This window comes from Dermacentor andersoni, chromosome 9, assembly GCF_023375885.2.
Source record: "Dermacentor andersoni chromosome 9, qqDerAnde1_hic_scaffold, whole genome shotgun sequence".
NCBI lineage: Eukaryota > Metazoa > Arthropoda > Arachnida > Ixodida > Ixodidae > Dermacentor > Dermacentor andersoni.
In genome coordinates, this window is record NC_092822.1 from 7,101,672 (window position 1) to 7,122,969 (window position 21,298).

Sequence of the window (21,298 nt, forward strand, 5' to 3'; positions counted from 1 at the left end):
AATACACAACCGATAAAGTAGTCTTACGGTTTCGTCGCGAAAGAACGCACGTGTGCGAATGGAAATCGCTACAGGAAAGTAGTACGATGGGGACACGTATACAGCTAACTGAGGTAGCGCATGGCCCGTGTTTCGTTCTTTCGCGTTATTTCCACTATATGCAACCCCCTCGCTCGCCGCCGTACATTCGTACGTTGCTACCTGTAGCCTTCGCTTGTTGCAAGTACTGTCACTTCCTTTGCGAAACAATCGCTGCAGGTGTCACGCGGCTCATCCTTTCGGCTGTGACAGCCATGGTGATGGCGTGAGCTACTCGTGATGGGATCGATTTCCTTGAGCCGAATTTCTTATTATAGCCTTCTGGCCCACGCGTGGATATGAATGATGCATTTGCCGTTTCCTTCGCGGTGACCAATCAATTGCTTCTTTCAATTGCGGTACCGCACGAACATGTAAGTACGTCGATTAGGTTGATTTGGAAACGATCGGCCGGGCAGCTCTACCTGCGAGGTGCTCGCAGAGTAAATCCAATGCCATAAAAATCTGCGCCGACATATGTCACCTGTTCCATATTCCGTAGGAAAACGTAGTGGGTAGATGAAAACGTTGTCTAATGCCAGATGATGCGTTGTCACGCTAGAAATTGGGAGAATGCCGCCCTGGTGATTGTGCGACTGCGTGAGCATTGTCATATTTAAACGATCTCACGATTTTTCTCTTAAGTGACCGGCGTGAGGAGCATTATATTTCCGCCTGAATTAAATAGAAGCCACTGAACACGTGTTGGTGGGCGAGTCGGTTATGCATGATTACAACGAAGCATTGAAAATCTGTTTTGGCTGTGTGACGGATTGACGTTCCTTCGATGAATCATATTTAATCGAGCAAAAGCCGCGCCTCATCGCAATGTGGTTGCGTACATCTTGGTCGTCTGCACTCTTACGAGAGTATTATCGAGCGATTTGACGCAAATGTAGCTTTAGTTTTAGTGGTTACCGTTTACTCAATGTGCACCCTGTGTGTGGACGTTGGTTGAATATGACGAGTTGGGACCACATGTTAACGCTCGGAAAGAACAGCAGCTTTGATATAAAGAAAAAAAAAATGTTATGACTGCAGCGCTTCCTGTCACCTGTGTAGTGTAACTCTGCACCTGTGTCCCAACCACAGAGGCAGGTTACGCCGCTAAGTTCGTAGCATATATATGGCAGCTGCCGCTGCTCGGAGCTAAAGTGCGCTCGCGGCGTTAATTTTTTTCCCATTTCTACTTGTATACGCGTCGGTCTTGTAGACGCACGCTACAAGCTCGACTGTCGGACGCTGTAAAAGAATTTGCAGCAATCTATGGCATGCAGGCGACGAAATTAGCGCGCGATCCATACGCGGCGACAGATGTCGAAGTGCGCTTCACCGCTAACAAAGTAATTGTGCTGTGATGCCCGCTTGTCGGTGGTAGCGGAAGTCGCTTGGCATGTAATGGCAAGTACATATGGCAGGAATAATGTTTTACCACCCACCAACATAGCCTCTTTCATTGCCATTTTGAACTTTTTTCGGACGCTGGAAGCTCCATCATGCCGAAGCGTCGTGCTTTAGTGTGCGGGGCCCTGAAACGTTTCGATCGGTTTCTGTCTTGCTTCCGATGCAGACCAAGGTCAAACGACAAAGCGGTTTATTATTTGTGCCAACTGCCCACGCGTTCAAAATATCTTTTTCTTTCCTGTCATACCTGTTCTTATTTTTCACCCTTTCAACGCACGTGAGCGCTTCAAAGTTTGAGTGCTGACAAGTGTTACGTAGATCATTATTAAGTTGATAGTTGCTAAGTTGTTGGAAGTCAGCGCTGTGTGTCTTTCTTCGTCTGTACCTGTATCTCGCGCTTTTCTTAATTTAGCATGAACCACCGGCATGCCCAAGTCTCTACCGTTCAAAGATCTTTGTGTTCGTTCCCCGTGAAGGTTTGCCCGTTTATTTTTCGTACATGACTGAAACTGTCAGTAAAACGAGTTCTTGGGCGAGTTGGTCACTTATTGCAGGCATAACAGCAGCGCCAAAGAACACACACAAAAGAAAGGAACTCTGACAGACACGGCTGAAACTGTTTCACTCTACATTTTTATGAGAATGCGAACTGTTTAGTATGTATTTTCTTTAACCATAAGCAGGTTGGCCACATATTTGTCAGGTGGTACAATACTTCGTCTTTGACGTGGATTCCTTGATGTTATTAAAGCCGGGTAGGGTTCATGGTAGAATTAATAGGTGTTGCATAACAGGAATTACAACTTAATTCCACGCTTGCGTTCGTGCCAAAAATGTTATCGTTCGATTTTTCAGTGGATTCTACTGCAGAGCAGGTTGGGTTGAAATTAATGCACTAGTTGAAATCCAAAGGCCATATAGCTTGAGATGATGATGATAATGATGGTTTGTAGCAAACGCCTCACGTTGGAGCGCTTCTTTGCCATAGGTTATATCTATGTCCCCACCCGCTTTATTTATCTGGTCACTGCAGCAGTATAAAATGTCCAAACAAAAATTCCTAAAGGCTACATTTGTGCTTCTAAGTTTTAAACTTTTTCTTAAACACACGATTTTACACTTATGAACTTCTTTATGGGGCATTCAGAATGCACGGCTTTCTTTTAATTCACCCCTTCATCCATCTGAAGTTCACTGCAGGGACAAAATGCTTTGTGCAAAATAGTGTGCGTTTATTTTTTTGGTACATAGTGTACATGTTTATCGTCCCTGCACAGCACATTTTTTCCTATTGTTCAATGTATGTACCAAACACCTGGATTCTGCCAACTTTCTCCTAGCTCCTCTTACTACCGAATCGGTAATTTGTTTTCTTTCTTCTGTTCTATATGTTTTTTGCATTGCCTTTTTTTTTATGTTCCGAACTCGGTTTTACAACTTAGGGGAAAAAGAAACAATGAAAGATGAATTCGCTCATCCTAATTGCCAGCTAAAGTAAGTGCATGCGCTATACCCGGTGGCAGACTGGCATTCCTTCCATGCAGCCCATATGCTTTGATTTCCATGCTTTGCACTCGTTTTTCTGCCATACAGTAAAGCGTCAGTGCATTGTAGCAGCCTTGTCGTTTCGGGTTTCATTAGAAATGACAGCTGAGTGAATATCTAAAATGTCGCATTAACAATGACAATAACTCTTTATAGACGAGCAAACAAAATTCTAACATGGAATAAAATCAATAAGTTCGCACAAATATTCTTTGAACCTATGCCCTATACCCATGGTTTTGTGATGCAGTGCTGATGCTATATATACATAGTATAGTGTTTTACACCTAGTGTTCTAAATGGACACGAGTGAAGAATGTTAAGCTTGAAATTAAGCTTCAAAGTGGCCACTTTCAGTGGGAGAAAGGGACGCCCTGATGCTTCCACACAAGCTTGCCTTGGCGGCATTGATTTTGACAGTATCACGATCAAGTAACGAAATACTCAACTACAACTTTTCCTGTGCCAAAACGACCAACAAGCACTCTAAAATATTTTAGACCTTCAAAGGTGTTGGGTTGTTCCGTGGCTAACGTCCTTACCGTCAGGGCTATAAAAAAATTTATTGCACACAATAACGAGCTCAAGCTACATGTGCAATAAGAAAAGGTGTATCTGACATGTGAATTTCACAGCAATAGTTGTGAAACTTTATTTATTGCACTTTTCGTGTCGTTTGTCACAGCTATCATCATTTTTACTTTCCCCAAAAAGTTGGTGAACAAAAAAACTTTAACAGTCCACACAAATTATTCGATTTTACCATAGAGCTTGTATATTAACTTTATGGATTTTACCTCTTAAATGTGAATCCCTGCCATGGTGGCTGCATTTTGATGGGGGCAAAATGCAAAAGCACCTGTGTACTTAGATTTGGGTGCACGTTAAAGAACCTCTGGTGGTCCAAGGTATTCTGGAGGCTTGCCTCATAATCAAATTGTGGTTCTGGCACATAAAAACCCACAATTAAATTTTTTTTAAACACCTTACACATGAGGGTGTTAGTCATGGGACAACCATGCTCCCTTTATACACCTACCTGTATAAAGGTGTTAAAATGTTCAGTGTGTATGGGAAAATGATTTGAAATTCATGACATACTACCAATGCTATGGTTTCAATGCAATATTGAAACAAGCCCCAATTTACAAAGCAGCATAACGTGTTTGTGTGCACAGGGAAGGCAATGACCCGGAAGACTGCAGTACTATCACCTACCAGCAGCTGCTGGATGATGTATGCCGGTTCGCCAATGTGCTCAAGAGCCGAGGTGAGGGCATTTCGCAGCCATGGCATGGCACACATCTGCATTCGTGCAAACTCCCTTTGACAGACGATATTTTCGTTATAGCGAACTGTGTCTCTGTATTCCGCAGGTGGTTGTAAGTTCATACCGGCTAACTTTGCGCCGACAGTGCACTGAGAGGGGGCACCGTGAGCACATGCGTGGTAGCAAGGAGGGCTCTCCAGCAGCAGTGTGGGCCCAAAATGCCAAGTGCTGCATATATAGTTAAGAGAAACTTGCACGAAAGGCACTTTTGGCTAGACTGCTGGCTCACCCCCTCTCTGACTTTGCACAGGGGTGGCATTTCGTGGCGAATTTGTTTATTGCCACTTTCAATCACAGTACTGGCATGTTGCATTTAGAGTAAATCAGAAGTATCTAGCCATCTTGACAGTGCCTGATCAACTATGCATTAACACACATTAATGTTCTGCATTCAAACATAGTGCTGAGTGATACAGTGTGAAATGACACCTGTGCAAAACCTGCCGGGCAGATAAGCCAGCTATTTTCTTTATACTTATCTTATTTAAGCAAGATTTGGTACCGTAGAAATGCATGCATGTCATTGAGTACAGTACAGTTTTGCCCATTGTTCTTTATGCACTACGCCTTCAACACCGATATGTGAACCCATGCTATATGTGAACCCGTCCTGTCGACAATAATGCACATGTGAGAATAAAACTTCTCTTGGCAGATTGTCATTAGGAGAGACAAGGGCTGTTAAAAGGGAGGTTTCTAGGCAAGACAGAATATTGGGCTAGTTAGTATGGACTAGGCTTATGACATATATACAGTAGTGTGACTGAGCACAAGAACGAGGGAAGTCGCACACGACAAGATGAGAATGGAGGAGAAGAATGATGAAACCTTGTAGATGTAAAATAAGTTTTGTGGTGCCTTTGGAATACCCAGTCCACTAGCACTGCTTTTGATTCTGTGACCATTTTCAGGCTGTTGTAAGGCACGTGTGACATTCCAACCCTCTCCATGAGCAGCTGTCTGGCATGTGTTGCACTTTTTAGCAGTATGGGGTCATCAACCACTCGGCTCTTTAATTTATTTGTACCACCATGTGCCACAATGCTTGTTTCTGAGTCACAGTGGTAAAATGGTTCTAAAGCACAGTGCCTGTGGAAATGCCTGAAGCTGGTGCGGTTAAACCCCCAGACTATTGCCAACACATCAAAGCTTCCTGTAGTTAAAAGGAAACTTGTCATGCATATTAAAAAAGTGCAACACTGATAAGGATGTGGTTTGTTGCTCCTTTGCTTCATGTTGTCAATTATTTTGTGCTCACCCTGCCACCTGCTGGCCTTATTAGCTAAGTTGGTCGCACAACTGTCCTATAGAAAGGTGGTGCTTCCAATAAAGTTCGATCCCTGGACTAAAATGAATTTTTCTTCAAATGCAAAGCCTTTTTTCTGAGGAATACATTTGTAGTTTTCCTTTTACATTTAGGTGTACAACAGCATTCCATTTCATCGTTAAACTTTCGAGTAAAAACAGGAACAGCGCAACACAGGATGATCTCGTCCTGTGTTGCGCTCGTCCTGTTTTTATTCTAAATATGAACCAACCAGCCCCATTGAACACACTGCTAAAGTTATCCAAAAGAACCTGCGATTGTTCCGCAAATATATATTTCTCTATAATTCTTCCAGAGCTAATTAAAAAAATGTACTAGAAATCTTTAGTTTACACATCCGCTTGTTTACTTGTTCTTGGCAGTTTAATTCTATGTAGTAGGCTATCTTTAAAGAAAATATAACTGGATGCTAGAAATCTTTGCCTCAATAGAAGTATGCTGGATCTATCTGGAAGCAAGATTATATGCCCCCACAATCTATTGGACTTATCCGAGAAATCATGTTGGCAGGGTACTGTATTTTTCTTATAATTCTTCAAAGATATTGCTAAGTTTTTCATTTTCCTTACAGGATCATGTTTATTTACACAGATCCCATTTTTTTCTCTAGCTTGCAAATTCTGGTTGTATGTTTTGGTTGCCCTGCTAGGAGCATGGCAGGCAGTCGTGCAGCTGCCTTTTCAGCATGAAGCTTGCTGTCGCTGTTGAAGGTGCGAGTGACTTGTCGCAGGCCTGTGACATTTCATATGCATATATCATGCTGTGCAGGCCTCAAGAAAGAAGACACAGTCGCCCTGTACATGCCCATGACCCCAGAGTTGGTTGTTGCCATGCTGGCATGTGCCCGAATCGGAGTCATTCATTCTGTCGTGGTACGTACAGTTACTTTGCCTGTACTCGAAGCTGGCATCGTGTCCATGTCTCGCAGAAAACATGTATTAGAAACTTATTTTGGTTATACAGTGTGGGGACGCTCGACTCTCACACATCCCCTGATGCTGTTTTCCCCACATGGATCTCGCATCTCCTGTAATCCAGCTTGCCCGCGTAGTGGGCGCTGGTGGCGGTTAGTGTAGTTGCAGATTGGTACGAGAGAGGGCGTGAGTGTTGCACTGCTAATGCCGCCTAATTGTGGAGTTACTTGGGCGCAAAAGGGAGTAGCCTGTTTCTCTTTGGCTTGGGGTCGGCAGGCTGCGCGAACATTTCGAGCGTGTGCCAACATGCTTCGCAGGACCATACCTAGAAGTGCTTCAGTGTGGGGCACTGGGATGGATGAACTCTATCGTTCGAACACGACACTGTTCATGTTCACGGAATAATCGCTTGCTATTCTGTCGCAGTGAGTCGAACTTCCTCAATTCGTTGGTGCTGATCGGCATGTTCTGTACGTAATAATTCGGCTGGTTAGATTGGTGTATTGGTGTATAAAAGGTGCAATAACTGCCCTTATGATTGTTTGCACTACTGTGTTGTCATTCCTTTGTCCCAAGAGCACATTTGAAACCCCACATCTGTCGCCTAATGTGGGGCTCTTGGGGCATCACACGACGTTGCTAGGAAAGCAATATCATGGGGGCGCGTGAAAGTCGACCGTCCCCACAACAGTTACCTCAAAATGACTTACACTTAGATAACTTGTAATTTTGTGCAATTTAAACACACTGAGTAACCGAGTACAACTGAGTAAAACATAACCACGATAGGACACACCAGATAAGGATGTTGGAGTGCGATTTTGGTGTTAAATCAGTGTTACTTGGTGTTAAAATTGATGTATAGAATGTAAAAATGTTCATCCACTTGGGAATGTCATGAAGCTACCAGGGGATCCCATACATGTTTCACAGAAAGAAAGCTTCACAGTTATCGGTTAATTTGGCCTTGCATTTCCATTTGCTAGCCTCACCATTAGCTCTGTGGTATAGCGACTGCTCTGGAAAGGCCTTAATCCCAGGTTCAATACTTGAAGCATTCTTCAACTTCAGAGCTCTCTTTCTGTAATACCCGTATGTTTTAGCGATACCTTGGTTTGAGCGAGTTGGTTCTTCTTGACAGTTTTCATAAAAACGCGGTAATAATGAAGACGAAGGAACACCTACGACAGGACTGGTGCTACTTCCAACTGGCATTTATTACAAATGCTAATCTAGTTATGCTCTGCGCATCAGGTACATCATGTACTCATCATTATACACACAAAAGATTGTAAATGAATCAGATTATACACACGATTGTATGGTCAATCAGTTCATGTGCCTAGATATCTCGAAAGAAATGTCGCTTCTTTTTGCACTTGTCGCCTGCGTTCTTTATAAAATATGCTTGAACTATTTCGCGTTCTGTTTTTGTGTTTTCTTTCCTCAAGAAAGTTGTCGCCAAACATGGGTGTGCATGCATACTTTTTGCAGTGCTCGCCCAAGCGACTGCCGTATCCTTTTCTAATGTCATTATTGTGCTGTCTAGCCCTATCAGAATCAGAATCAGAATTTATTGTTAGAATTTTGGTCATATTAGAAGTATTTAGTATGCAGGAGGAGGTCCCATAGTCAAAGACTGTATCGGGACCTCCTGTACAGGAATAGTTATGATGATTGACATCTCAAACAACAGTAGCATATAATAAGGTATTATATAAGCAACAGGAAATGAACGTTAACAGAGCAAAATACAGAATTCATTACAAATAATAACAAGGTTTAGCTTATCTTACGGTAACATAAAGAGTTGCATGTGAAGAAAATACCAGTAGTTTATTTACAAGAACAAAAATAAACAAGAAAGAAAAAGAAAAGAAAAAAAGAACGGACAAAAAAAAACGGTTACAGTAAATTTTATCATTAGTTTGTCATTAATAAATGCATTTTGAGTTCCCTTTTGAATTGGTGTAAAGATCTTGTATTTTTCATAATGAGAGGAAGAGTGTTCCATATTGATATGGAAGTGAATTCCACGGTTTGTTTACCGTAGTTAGTACGGATTCGTGGTAAAAGAAAATTGTTATTCAACGCGAATCTGGTGGTACTATTAGTTGTCAGGTTAGATGATGAAAATGTGATCGACGGTAGCTCATTATGTAGAAATCTGTAGAAAAAAATACATAGGTTGTATTTAGTGAGCCCAGAAATAGTAAGGATGTTATTCTCGTGTAGTAAGGAAGTGGCATTAGAAAAGCATGAACTATAGGTAATTATTCTGATGGCTCGGTTCTGAATTGTTTGTAAAGATGTAATATGAGTATTATAGGTGTTTCCCCAACATATGATACCATAAGTAATGTGAGAGTGGACGAAAGAGTGGGAAAGTGAGAGCAATGTGGTACGTGTGAAGTAAGGGCGTGCTTTGATTAAGATGCGTATACTATAAGCTATTTTCTTTTTTATGTGAGCAATATGATTGTGATATTTCAGATTACAGTCAAGTAGAACGCCAAGGAAAGATGAACATGAACTGGGATGAAGGCAGTGGGGACCAAGACTGATAGGTGGAATGGAAGCTAAGTTTCGCTGATGTGAAGAGAATACAACAAATTTAGTCTTAGTTGCATTAATAGATAGCATGTTTACATTACACCACCTTAGAATGTTTTCACCTTAGAATGTCATTGAAGCAATGGCCAGTTTGTCCTATATAAACGTGTCCACAATTTAAGGGTATCTGATACCCAACATCTGAAGTGCATTCGGTGTAATTGGTCCAGTGATGAGTATGACATTTCTAACATTTCTGGTGCTTCTTGTTGTGAAGGTTACACACTGCTGACAATTTACAAGGTGCTGAAGAAGCAGCTGCAAACCGTTTCAAAGTCTCAAACTGTTTCAAGGTCACAAACTAACACAATGTCAATCTAGTTTTTTCAGCGTGATTCGAATGAACTCTGCATGTTCACATAGTTTTACTTCTACCACATGGACCGATGCAGTGCCAGTGTTCGAAGTGTGCAGTTATCTGCCCTTTTTGTTTTGCTTCATAAATGTCGAAACCTTTTCAGACTTCTTGAAGGGGCAGCGCAAGATGACTAAGACAGAAAGCAGGCTAAGCACAGGGCAACGCTGAACTCGCAGCTAACTCTATCAGAAAGCACGTGCATAAGTACTACCACTTATACCTACATGCTCTCCCATCGAGTATGTCATCAGTGCACAGGCAAATAGCAAAATCCTGTAATCTAATGCTATACTATGAAGCGGTTTAAAAATGCAAATTCACTCTCATGCAACGTTAATGAAAGCATGCTTACACAACGCATTCCTTTTATCCTGATATGGTAGGCCTTAGTAATCTCCCTCGTAGTCTGATTCATATCACAGTATAACATTATACAGCATTGATTCACATCATGTATAACATCAGGTTACAGGGTTTTGCTGTTTGCCTGTGCAATGATGACGACACCATCGATGGGAGAGCACCTGAGTATAGATGGTATTAAGCATGTATATGCTTCCTAATAAAGTTACTTGCGAGTTCAGCACTGTCCTGTGTCTTTCCTGCTTTATGTCTTAGTTGTCTTGCACTGGCCCTTCAAGATATTCAACCAGTACCGACTTGCCCAAATGTCGATCCTTTTTCAGACATGTTGAGTCGGCCTTCCTGTTATTCATCATAGAAGGCAGCCGTTATGTCAGCACTGGATGAGTGCGCTTATTGAGGCCTTTGTTTTCTACGACATGGGTGGCAGCACTGTGGCAGCGCTCAAAGGCTACGTTTTGGAATTGCACCTTACTGAGCTTTTTCTCAGCATTTCTAAAGGTACCATTTGTGACAATGACAAGTACTATATGTATATTGCATAGTGAAGAGGTAAAAATGAGGTTCTCAGGCCTAAAACATGAAGCAAATTGGTTAAAACTTTAGAAGGGCTTTCGATGGAGTGAAGTTTGAAAATGAGCCATAAAATAAAAAAAAAGCAAAATAAGGTCACTTTTGTTCACAATAATAAAATCACTGAAGGGATTAACGTTGAGAGAAAATAAAAATGCTGGTAGCTATCGTTGATTACACCACCATCTGACACTGAAGCAAAGATGGTGATAGCTTTAGGATGTTCCCAAAGATATTTTGCTCAGTGAATGACTCTGCTAGTCCAGCGAACCTCAACACTTGGCTGCATTGCAAAGAGACTCAGCAAGGCGAGAGTAAATGTCAGTTTATCATTGATAGAGCAAGAAAGCACAAGAGGCAGGTAAAGAATCTTTCTGGCAAGAACAGGCTCAATTTTGGGTGATGTAATAAGTGAAACTATTCACCTGTTTCTAATGGGAATACATGTATATTAGAACTCTTTGGAAATATGGAAGAAAAAGAGGGGAGGCATAGATCACAGGTGCAGACATGTAATTGGAGCCATTAAAAAAATTTTGAAACAGTAGATGTTGTAGGAAACTGGGGACAAGAACATGGCACCATATTTTAGCTACATGTATTCATTTCTGTGAGCACAGTACATGGGTGCAAAAGCAAGCAAGTGAGCAAACAAAGTAAAAGTGCATATAGAAGCTATAGCAAGCTGATCATAGACATTTACTCTGCAGCATATATAACTTGGAGGATAAATAAGTAGGTGCGTGTGGGTAAAACCAGCCATGAAAAATTCGTGATAGTGGGTGTAGTACCATGTTTGCTTCTACTTTGCTCTGCCCTGCAGCTCGCACCATTTATTGTTTTGTTCCTGTACTATTTTCAGATGGCTCAGGCTGTCACCTATGTGCAGTGATGAAAACATTTGTGACAAGGCAGAGGTGGCAGCACTAGTAATAGATGCAGGATGTAACTTTACCAGTGGTCATGATAAAGCTGTTGCTGCTGCCACCGATGATGATCCATGGCAATGATGACAACTGTGATAGCCAGATTGTAGTATTGAAAGTGAAAGAGTACAATGCAAAAGCAACTTGTGGGAGTGCCTCGCCTCTGTGTTTTTCTGTTCCAAGTGATCATGGAAGGCTAACCCTGGAGTTTTGACTGTGTAGTGGCCACATTCTATAAAAGAAGTGCTTTTGACTGCACTGTTAAAGTTGTGAATCAAAGTGTAATTTCCATTACATTTGCTTTATATGATTGTTGATGCAATGATGTGCTGCATTGACAATGTTGTGAGCACTCACACCTTGCACTTATAGTTTGCAGGTTTCTCATCAGACTCCCTGGGCGAGAGGCTCAAGGATGCAAAGTGCAAAGTTGTCATCACAGCGGGTTAGTAACTGTGTCATTTGCTTCTAGCAGTAGCAAATGATGTCCCTTAATGTCTCGGTAATCTATACCCGTGTTAGACACATGTTGGCCCTGTGGGGAGGGCATGGCATCAGCCTTCTGTGTTATAGCTAGTGATTTATATCAAGTGACAAGAAAGCTTGCTTGGGGAAGTGCAGATATGCCATCTTCTTCTTACAGCAACAGTTGTTTGAAGTGCATTTTCAGGGGTCTCTAGTGATGTGGCAGTGGGTTCTTCTTATCCTAGTGTTAACCCTTTATTGGATAGTGTCCACTGCAACGAATAAATTTTGACAAATTTTAGAGCAAGTTTAGTGCTTCTGAGAAGCTCTTGTGCATAGTGTCAACTTCAGTGGAAAACAGAAGTTTATATAGCCACAGTAGAAGGTGCCACCGACCACTGTTTTTCCCCAACTCGCCTTCAAAGATAGTGTCGAGTGGTGCTGGCGGGCAAGTCACGTGCGTCCCCACACGTTTACTATTTTACTATTGCGACGTAGTGGTTTAGCACATATAATTGTCTACATGGGATAGAAGATGCCTTTGGAAGCAAGAGTTGTAAATGTAAGTGAAGTCAAGTTCTTTCTTCAGAACACATTCTCTAAAATGTCCACTGCAGCGGACACCACGCATGATAGGAACAACACCATGTGCGTGGGAGCATTTTCTGTGCAGTTTTGTCATCACTCCTTCCAGTTTCAATTGGATTGCTTTTGATATTTGCCTGATATGTTCATGCAATAATGCTTTGTTCATTATATTATCCAGTGAGCTAATAGGAAGAAACAATTGAATGAGTTCCCGGGAGCTCCTGCTGCAGCAAAATGAAGGCCACCTGTCAGAGCAAGTTTAGTTGCTGTCGATGTGCGTTATGGCACATAAAGCATTTTTCCCATCAGAAATAATGTGCACAACAAACATGTAAAGTCTCACTTGGCGAGTGCAAAGTGTTATATAATTGTGCGAAATGCAAGGTATCAGGGACGAGCTAGGAAGATTGGGGGAGTAGGAGGGGGGAGTGCACATCGGACAAGTGGCCCCTTCTCCTCCTTACCCTTACATCCAGACTTTCTGCAAATCTGAATACATGGCGTAAGCGACATGCAACAATACTCGCCTGCCCAGCTGCTCCGTCCTTGGTCAAGTGTGTGCCCCCCCCCCACTAAATCAATTCCTGGCTACACCACTGCAAGGTATATTAAAGTTGCTGTTTTTTTGTATTCCATAAAGCAGAGTGACGTGTACGGCATCCAAACTTTGCCTATTGGAACAAAAGAAAACTATCTACACTCACTGGAACTAATGCGCACGTTGTCTGCTGTAGCATTGGCATTGTGCTCCGGCAGCAACTGCACATTTCGCAACTGGGCGCAAGGGGAACTGCTGATCGCAGCTCAACCTAGCGCGCCATATATAGAGGAAAGCGGGGAGGCAGCGCTAGAGGGAGGGGAGGTGGCTCAACTCCGCCAGCAAGTGCGTATTTTTTCCCAGCCCCGCATGCCGTATTTTGAAAGGGATCTGCAATTGGCTCATACCTTTGTGTGTGCTGTGTTCTCGCCGCTCTTGCGTTGGAGTGATAGACCGCACGAAGGTCACTTCACTGCTGCTGCACTTGCTCACACCAGCGTTTTGGCAGCGAGTGTCCGCGCTCACCAAGCATGATGTGTTCATGTTCGCTTGTGCACGCTGACACCATGCTTGTTGATTCAGTTAGTAAGTGAATGTTTCAAAGTTTATACGGCCGATAAAACTAAGATCCTTACTTCCTATAACTGTCTACTAATTTGCCATCGTAATCGATGTTTATCCTCTCGGGCGAAACTGCTACTTTTTTCCTGTATGCACACATTTGTGATGAAAACAGCATATCACATTCTCATTTTGCCTTCTAGATGGTGTCTGGCGTGGGCCAAAGCTCGTTAACCTCAAGGAGATAGTGGATCATGCTGTCCGCAAGGCCAAGGAACAGTAAGAGTTCTAAGTGCATAGGTTTTTCTGTTAATTTGTGTTCATGCAGTGCAGCAGTTGAAGAGAAGCACTAGTGGCCAATCAGTTCTATGGAAGCCGACAACATGGAAAAAGGGTAATGAAAGAGAAAATTGTCATCCAGCCAACTGTAGTACGTAGCTACAAAGGAAATCGGTACGGAAGAAATCTCTGTGGGTTTCCTTTGTAGCTTCGTGCAACACCGTGTGGATGGCAGTTTTCCCTTTCAAGGCTACTGGATACATGAACCAGAGGGTAAAAACGCAACCAGGACACTATAATATTGTAATGTGTGGCAACGTTACTAAATATGTGGGAGTTCTGTTGGGATAATAGTTACAGGCTTTTAACTTGAAGGCTCACTTGGGTCTAATGCTTTATTGATCATGCCATTCTGCATACAAGATGTATGCATGGCATGTGTGCTGCGTGTGCACAAAGTGATGGTTTAGACGACATGCCGTACAGCTTGCATCATTTTGCTGCTTTAAACATGCTGCATAAAAGCACACAGCAAAGCTCTATTTAGAATATTATGCCAGTTGCAAGAATAAGACAACAATGTTAGTACTGTCCACTGAATGCAAGACATGTAAATCAAGAAAAGGATGTTGGTGTCCCTCTTTTGTTTCTCATGTGACACCCCATGGCTGACATTAAAACTACTTGCATCAGGCTTTGACCAGCCATGTGCCCTTTTGGCACCCTCCCAGTCAGTCAACTTCCCCTGTTGAACTCAAGTAAATGCAGTCAAGTTGAGATCAGAGAAGAATTGTTCGAGCCAGTTCAGCTGCAGCTGTTGTCAGCGTGCTGGGGGGTCACACAGCTTTTGTTCTATCTGCCCTTTTCTCAACACTTTTTGCTTCTCGCTAAGTGTCTTAGCCAGGAAGGAAGTGCAGATTACATGTGCAGTTAAAACAAATATGGTTTTCCCCACTTTGCTCAGAGGTCACGAAGTGAAGCAGACCATTGTGGTGCGACATCTGACGTCTGAGAAAGTGCAACGCAAGGACATTGGCAAGCGGCCCTTCTCTGGGCTGCAGGTGGCCTGGAATGCTGAGCAGGACTCCTGGTGGCACGAGCTCATGACAAACCAGCCCACAACCTGCACCCCCGAGTGGCTCGACGCAGAGGCTCCTTTGTTTCTGCTGTACACAAGGTCGGCTGCCTGCTTTTGCCTTAGCATGAAGTTGTCAGCTACATTTTTGACAAAGTTACATCATTCCCTGTTTACCATACCATGACATCAGTGCTTGTTAAAAGAAATTGATTGCTGAGGCCATTGTCTTAAAGGGAGACTAAAGGCATATACAAAGTCAACATGGACTGTTAAAATGCCATTCCAGAAACCTTGCAGTACTAGTTTCATGCCAAGAAAAGACTTAGTTTATGAGAAAATCACGGCTGCAGGTTCCGCATACTTTTGCGCAATTAAAATCGCCCTCTCACGAGCAGGGAGTGGTGACGTTGCGTATGCCATCACCGCCCTTTACTGCCATTGGCGAGTAAAACGGCGCCCAACGGATGGAACTACGTTTTTGTTTTTGGTTTTTTCATGCAAAATGCAAATACACGGCCATAGAGAAACTGAGCCAAGACAGAGCGTTGAATTCACTACTGCAGCTGCACTTGGTCAAGTAACGTGAACTGTTCAGGAATCTTGCGACATCACATGGACGTGGCATTCTCTGCTACTTGCAGTTTGTGCGAGTTTCACGAGCCAGAAAAACCAGCGCAGCACTATGCGATAATGAAACTATTGAAATGCGAAAGTGTTGGCGACGCAGAGTGGGGAAAGCAAAACCTTGCGCCCACCTGCGTCATTGTCGTGGGTAACGTCAACAAGTTTTTTCTTAATATCAAATATTTCTGGACAATTAACATTTTCTTTCGCCTTATAATGCAATAAAGTGATCTTTTTATTATGAATGGTTGAGTGCTAGTGACAGAACTATAATGAGAAGTGCATTCGTCCTCGGGCTAGTACTTGAATGTCCCAGGGGACTCTCTAATTGTGTCCTGCATTTATCTCAATTTCTCGATTACTAAAACTCTGTACGTGATAATATTGTCACGTAGTAGTGATGATGAAGAAAGCAGCAAAACTGCAAATGACAAAACTAGTGTTTTATTGGGCGAACCTGTGCCCTCAAAACAGGCTACATTCAAAGAACAACAATAGCAGCGAACACAGTCAGCGATCGGCGAAAATCTGATCTGCTGATAAGCCCATCAGCTTTTATATATGAGTCATTGAAGCTTCCAAAGTAATCGCTGGTGCCCTTCCAGAAAGTTCTACACAATTCACGTCGCACATGCAATCGGATTACACAAGTTTCGGTGACAACAGACAGCAGGTAAAACCATCGATAACATTTAAGAAACTTCCAATACATGTTGGCACGTCCCGCGCGGAGCGATAACATTTGTTAGATGGTGAAAAGCGGTTGCCCGAAAAAGATAAATAACTACACGTGTCAATATTGACACCTTAGATGTTCTCGAGTACTGATCTCTCACTTTGGCTTGACTTAACATTTGCCTTTAGTGTCGCTTTAAGCTTCTCTTCCTTGTTTGTCAGCAGATAACATTAAGATTCCCTATCACTACATTTGGTTGCATTGTAGCTCTGCACTGAATGGCACTTTTTTCTGAAATTGCACAGTTAATGCGTCCTATGGTTTAACCCTCTACCACTTCTAAATGTGGACGAAACACCATACAGTTATGCAAAGTAGGCGAATTGAGGGAGTTGGTCATGAAATTTTGGAGCAAAAGTGTCCTCATGGGTCATCTTTATTTTGATGACAATTATATGGATATTCCATACACATTTCTGCCGTCTCCGTTGGCATTGCCGTGGTGTTCCATATAAAGTCCAATAGCAATAACATCGTCGCTGTGCGCCTTATGCTGTGTGTGCGAGTGAAAGCGTGCAAGGCTGAGCCGACTATGGCAGCTCAATTTTGTGTGCGCAAGGGTTGAAAGCGGGGAGGAAGCATGCCATCTTCCATTGCGCGCAAGGCACTGAGGGGGAGAGGAGGGGAGTTGGGGCATTCTACTGCGGTGGCTGCTGGGTATGGCATGGCTGCACAGGCCCTATCTTGAGAATGATCTGCGATTAGGACAGAGTCTAGGTGCGCTGATGGCTCATAGCTTCGTGTGCGCTGTGTTCTCACCGCTTAGTTCGCGTTGCCGCGCGAGGCAACATGAAGGTCAATTTGTTCGCTGCTGCTGCCGCTCTTCCTCATGCCAGTGTTTTGATAGCGAATGTCCGTGCTCTTATAGTGAGATGTGTTTATGTTTGCCTATGCATGCGTGACACCATGCTTGTTAGTTTAGTTAGTAAGTGAATGTTTACTAGTGTTTATTGGTGATAAAGCTACTATCCTTACTTCGTATAGCTGTCTACTAATTTGCTATCACAATTGATGCTTCGCCTTTCTGGTGAAACTGCTACTTCTTATACACATACTAATGTTTTCAACCATGTTTGCTTTCTGTTCAGACATGATGATCTGATGTTAAAGATCATGCATCTGAACATGTTCCACACATCGACATAACAATGCACAGTAAATTGTGAAGCATCTCAACATTTAGCAGTTCACTTTGACATGTTTATACGACGATATTGTCACATGTCTTGAAAGAGGACTGGTGACATTTAATGAGTAGATGCGGTAAGTTACTTTCTGCGGCCATTTTGCCTTCGCGCATTCCACCGCACATCATTTCGACTAGGACACTGGCTCGTAAAGGAAGCGTAACGCTTCCAGAGGAAACACGAAGGGCGTCATCGCATCACTTGTCATCATACCCGTCGATTGCTCAGTCAGCTGAGAAGGTGACTACACCTCTCCGTAGGTCCATAACAGCGCCGTATTCTTGCAGAAAGTCAAACCCGAGAATGATGTCATGGGAGCATTCGCATAGGACAAGGCAGCTCATCAGAAATGTCGATTCTTGAATCCAAACTCTAGGTGTGCAGGTTCCCAGTGGAATAACGACGTCACCACCAGCCATCCAAATCTCCGATCCATGCCAAGGTGTAATTACTGTCTTCAGAAGCGCCGCCATCTTCCCGCTTGAGATAGAATAGTCCGCCCCGGTATCCACTAAAGCACTAACTGCGTAACCGTTGATCACCACCAGTATGTCGAGCGAAAGCCAGTCATTCCGTACAGCTACAGTCGTATCGGCGCCTGTCCTTGTTCGTGTCGATCGAAGGTATTCAGTGCATCGACTGCCAGCGGCCTTGCCCCCAAGATCGCTGTAGTTAGTTTTCCAACAAGGACTTGGTGATCATGCGCTTGAATATCACTGGGGTGGTGGTGAAGATCACCTTGGTGACGGCGAGCGTGACTATCACCCGGTAGGTGGTGGCATGCACTGTTGAGCGAGATAATGTTCAATATCCTGAGGTCGTTGGCTGAGTCGGGGTGCTGGCGAGCAAGCAGAAAAGCCCCGCAACCCGAGACATCAGTATGGGCACTGGCGGTACAAATGATTTGCTTCACCGCAGTGGAAGCACAGAGGACGGTGGTCCAGTGTGCGCCAGACATCCAATTTCCGAGGGGTCATGCGTCGATCATCGGTGTAATGCACTGGCTGCTCCTGCTGAAGCACAACAGGAGGAGCTGCAGGGGGAAACACTGGAGGCGTGCGTCGTTCTGCAATATGTAGTGTACCAGTTGGGCTGGTGAAAGTGCAACCGAATGAGCAGCATGAACAAACAGCGTGGGTGGTGAAGCAGGGAGTCTCAGGGCTTCTGTGTAGGTTGCGCGGCGGTGTTCAGTCGGTGCAGGCACGATGTTACTAAGAGGAAAGGTGGACTGGGTTACTTGGTGCATTTCATCTTTTACAACACTCGCAGTGGAGCTCACTCTAGCTTGTGACTCTCCATAAAGCTTCTGCATCTTTTGCACCCAACGGTGCAGACCAGTTCTCGGAGGTTGTCATTGTTGCTACGGTGGCCATGAAAATATTCGTAGTGAATTATTCACTACCAATATTTTCATGGCCACCGGAAGCAACAATTCACTACCAATATTTTCATGGCCACCGGAAGCAACAATGACAACCTCCGAGAACTGGTCTGCACCGTTGGGTGCAAAAGATGCAGAAGCTTTATGACCATTGACCTGCCGCTCGTAGAGATTTGATCGTTGCTGAAGTATCTTCTCCATACTTACAGCCTTGCATAAAAATTCGGCGACAGTCTTTGGAGGGCTGTGCACAAGACCAGCGAAGAGCTGCTCCTTCACTATTCACATCAGATGACCCAACTTCTTGTCCTTGGTCATTCCTGGGTCTGCTTGTGTGAAGAGGCGCATCATGTCTTCGACGAACGTGATGACACTTCCGTTGGGAAGCTGGACGCGGGTCTGGATCGCTCATTCTGGTCATTCGCAGCGATCAGCACTGGTGTAGATGTCTAGTAGTTGACGGCAGAACTCGGGCCACGACGTCAGTTGCTCCTCACAGCTTTGAAACCACGTGTGCGTGCCGTCCTCCAGGCAAAAATAGACATTTCTAAGTTTAGTTGCATCATCCCATTCATTGTACTCAGCCACATACTCAGTCAGCTATCCAGCCTTCGATGTCTTCAAACACGTCGCCGTGGAATGACTTTGGAACCCATAGGTTCTGAAGTGTGTGCCTGTTTGTCATCACACTATCCATACCAGTTGAGGTGTTTTGAATCACTGTGTTTTCTTGTGGAGGCATTCCCCGGACCCTGCAGCTGGCCCGATGGACAGGGGTTTGGTTGTACTGGGCTGTGTTGTGCCACACTGCGCGCCTACATCGAGGCAACGGGCACTCTCGTATAAAGCTTTTTGTCTCCTCCTCGTCGGCTTCAAGAGTCGGTCTTTCGTCTTCGACCCCGAGTCGCAATAGCTGGTGTTTCCACTCCCAGAAGGGGTCTGTGGAATGATTGAGAAATTCCCAGCGCCTCCACCACTTTGTCACGTGTCTTGAAACAGGACTGGTGACGTTTAACGAGGGCAGCTGGCTCCTGAAAAACACGGCGGTGGGACCTGGCTATAGAGCGGGCAGAGTAGCATGCGCACTTCTTTTTTCATGTCCTTGCATGCCTCTTCTGTTGCACTGTGCCCACTACTGCAGGTGGCAATATGATATCTGTATATTTATGGGACAGGTAGGTAATGAAAACTACTGTACAAACTTTATAAATCTGATGTCAGTCTTATCCAGAGCATGTGACAGCCACTTGCAGTCAACACCATTTGGATGCTCATCTCGTATCACAGCATATCTCGGCTAGCAAAACTGAAGATTGTCACCGTAAACTACAGAATTGCCTGCAGTGTACATACCCACACATATGCTTACTGAGTTTGCACACTCATTAAGGCAATTAAAAGGAAATAAGAGGGTTGGGGGTTTGTACTCATCAAGTAGATGTCAGAACCTGTTCATGAACTTCTTCAGCCCCGCAGCAGGACAAAGACCTCTTGCAGGTACCACACCTGTCCTGCTGCATCAACTGAATGCATCCTAAGGGTGCTGATTACATCCAATATCCAATCCTCTGCAGCTTTCGACTGCGTTTACCATCCCTTGCCTACCATATACTCTGTTTCTCCCAGCACATTAGACAAGGATGACAGAAGAGGACACACAGCAGTCGTCCTTCTTTAATGTACTTGGAAAAACATTAATTATGCAGCACCAACTAGCCCACTGCTCAACCTTGGTGTGCTGTTGCTCTAACCAAACCCTTTGAACTCTTTTAGTAGAGTACTGTACCAAAGTGTACTTTGAGATGTAAAAAATAGATGGAGTACATTCAAGACTGTGATTGTGTGTGGCGTTCCAGTGGATCCACAGGAAAACCTAAGGGAATACTGCATACATTGGCCGGTTACATGCTGTTCACCGCCACCACCTTCAAGTACGTCTTTGACTACCACCCAGGCGATGTCTACTTCTGCACGGCTGACATCGGCTGGATCACAGGCCACTCGTATGTTGTGTACGGAGTCCTTGCCAATGGTGCCACCAGCGTCATGGTAATTGCGCATCCTTCAAGTCCCATTACTGCAATGGCAGTTATGGGCCTTTCAGGCTTTAGACATGTGTGTGCAGCTGTTCCATAAAAGCTCCAGCTCACCTGATGTGCTCACACACTGCTTCAGTTTGAACCCACCACAGTTAGGCAGAATACAACTGTGAACCCACAGTTAGGCAGAATACATAAGTACCGAAATATGAAACATGTATTTTCTCATGGTATTGTTGTGTCAATCTGTTACTCTACACACTTCTTTTAGCTGAAAGGTTCAACTTTCTCAATGAAATGGGCATAAATGCATATACTTGAACATCTTCCGAGCACATTCACATGAATTGTGCAAAAAGAAACCTCATTGCCAATCTGCCATGTCTCCGTA

At 43.8% G+C, this 21,298-nt stretch overlaps 1 protein-coding gene across 2 annotated transcripts in view; it reads left to right on the forward strand.

Annotated features, from left to right (window-relative positions):
• Positions 1-21,298, forward strand: part of AcCoAS (acetyl coenzyme A synthase) — a 96,627-nt gene that overhangs the window by 48,343 nt on the left and 26,986 nt on the right. For both annotated transcript variants that reach the window (XM_055068456.2, XM_050174647.3), the window contains exons 2-7: positions 4,206-4,297; positions 6,453-6,556; positions 11,804-11,876; positions 13,787-13,862; positions 14,827-15,039; positions 20,725-20,917. In XM_055068456.2, the coding sequence (XP_054924431.1) occupies positions 4,206-4,297; positions 6,453-6,556; positions 11,804-11,876; positions 13,787-13,862; positions 14,827-15,039; positions 20,725-20,917 (751 nt within the window). The remainder of the gene's footprint in view (positions 1-4,205; positions 4,298-6,452; positions 6,557-11,803; positions 11,877-13,786; positions 13,863-14,826; positions 15,040-20,724; positions 20,918-21,298) is intronic.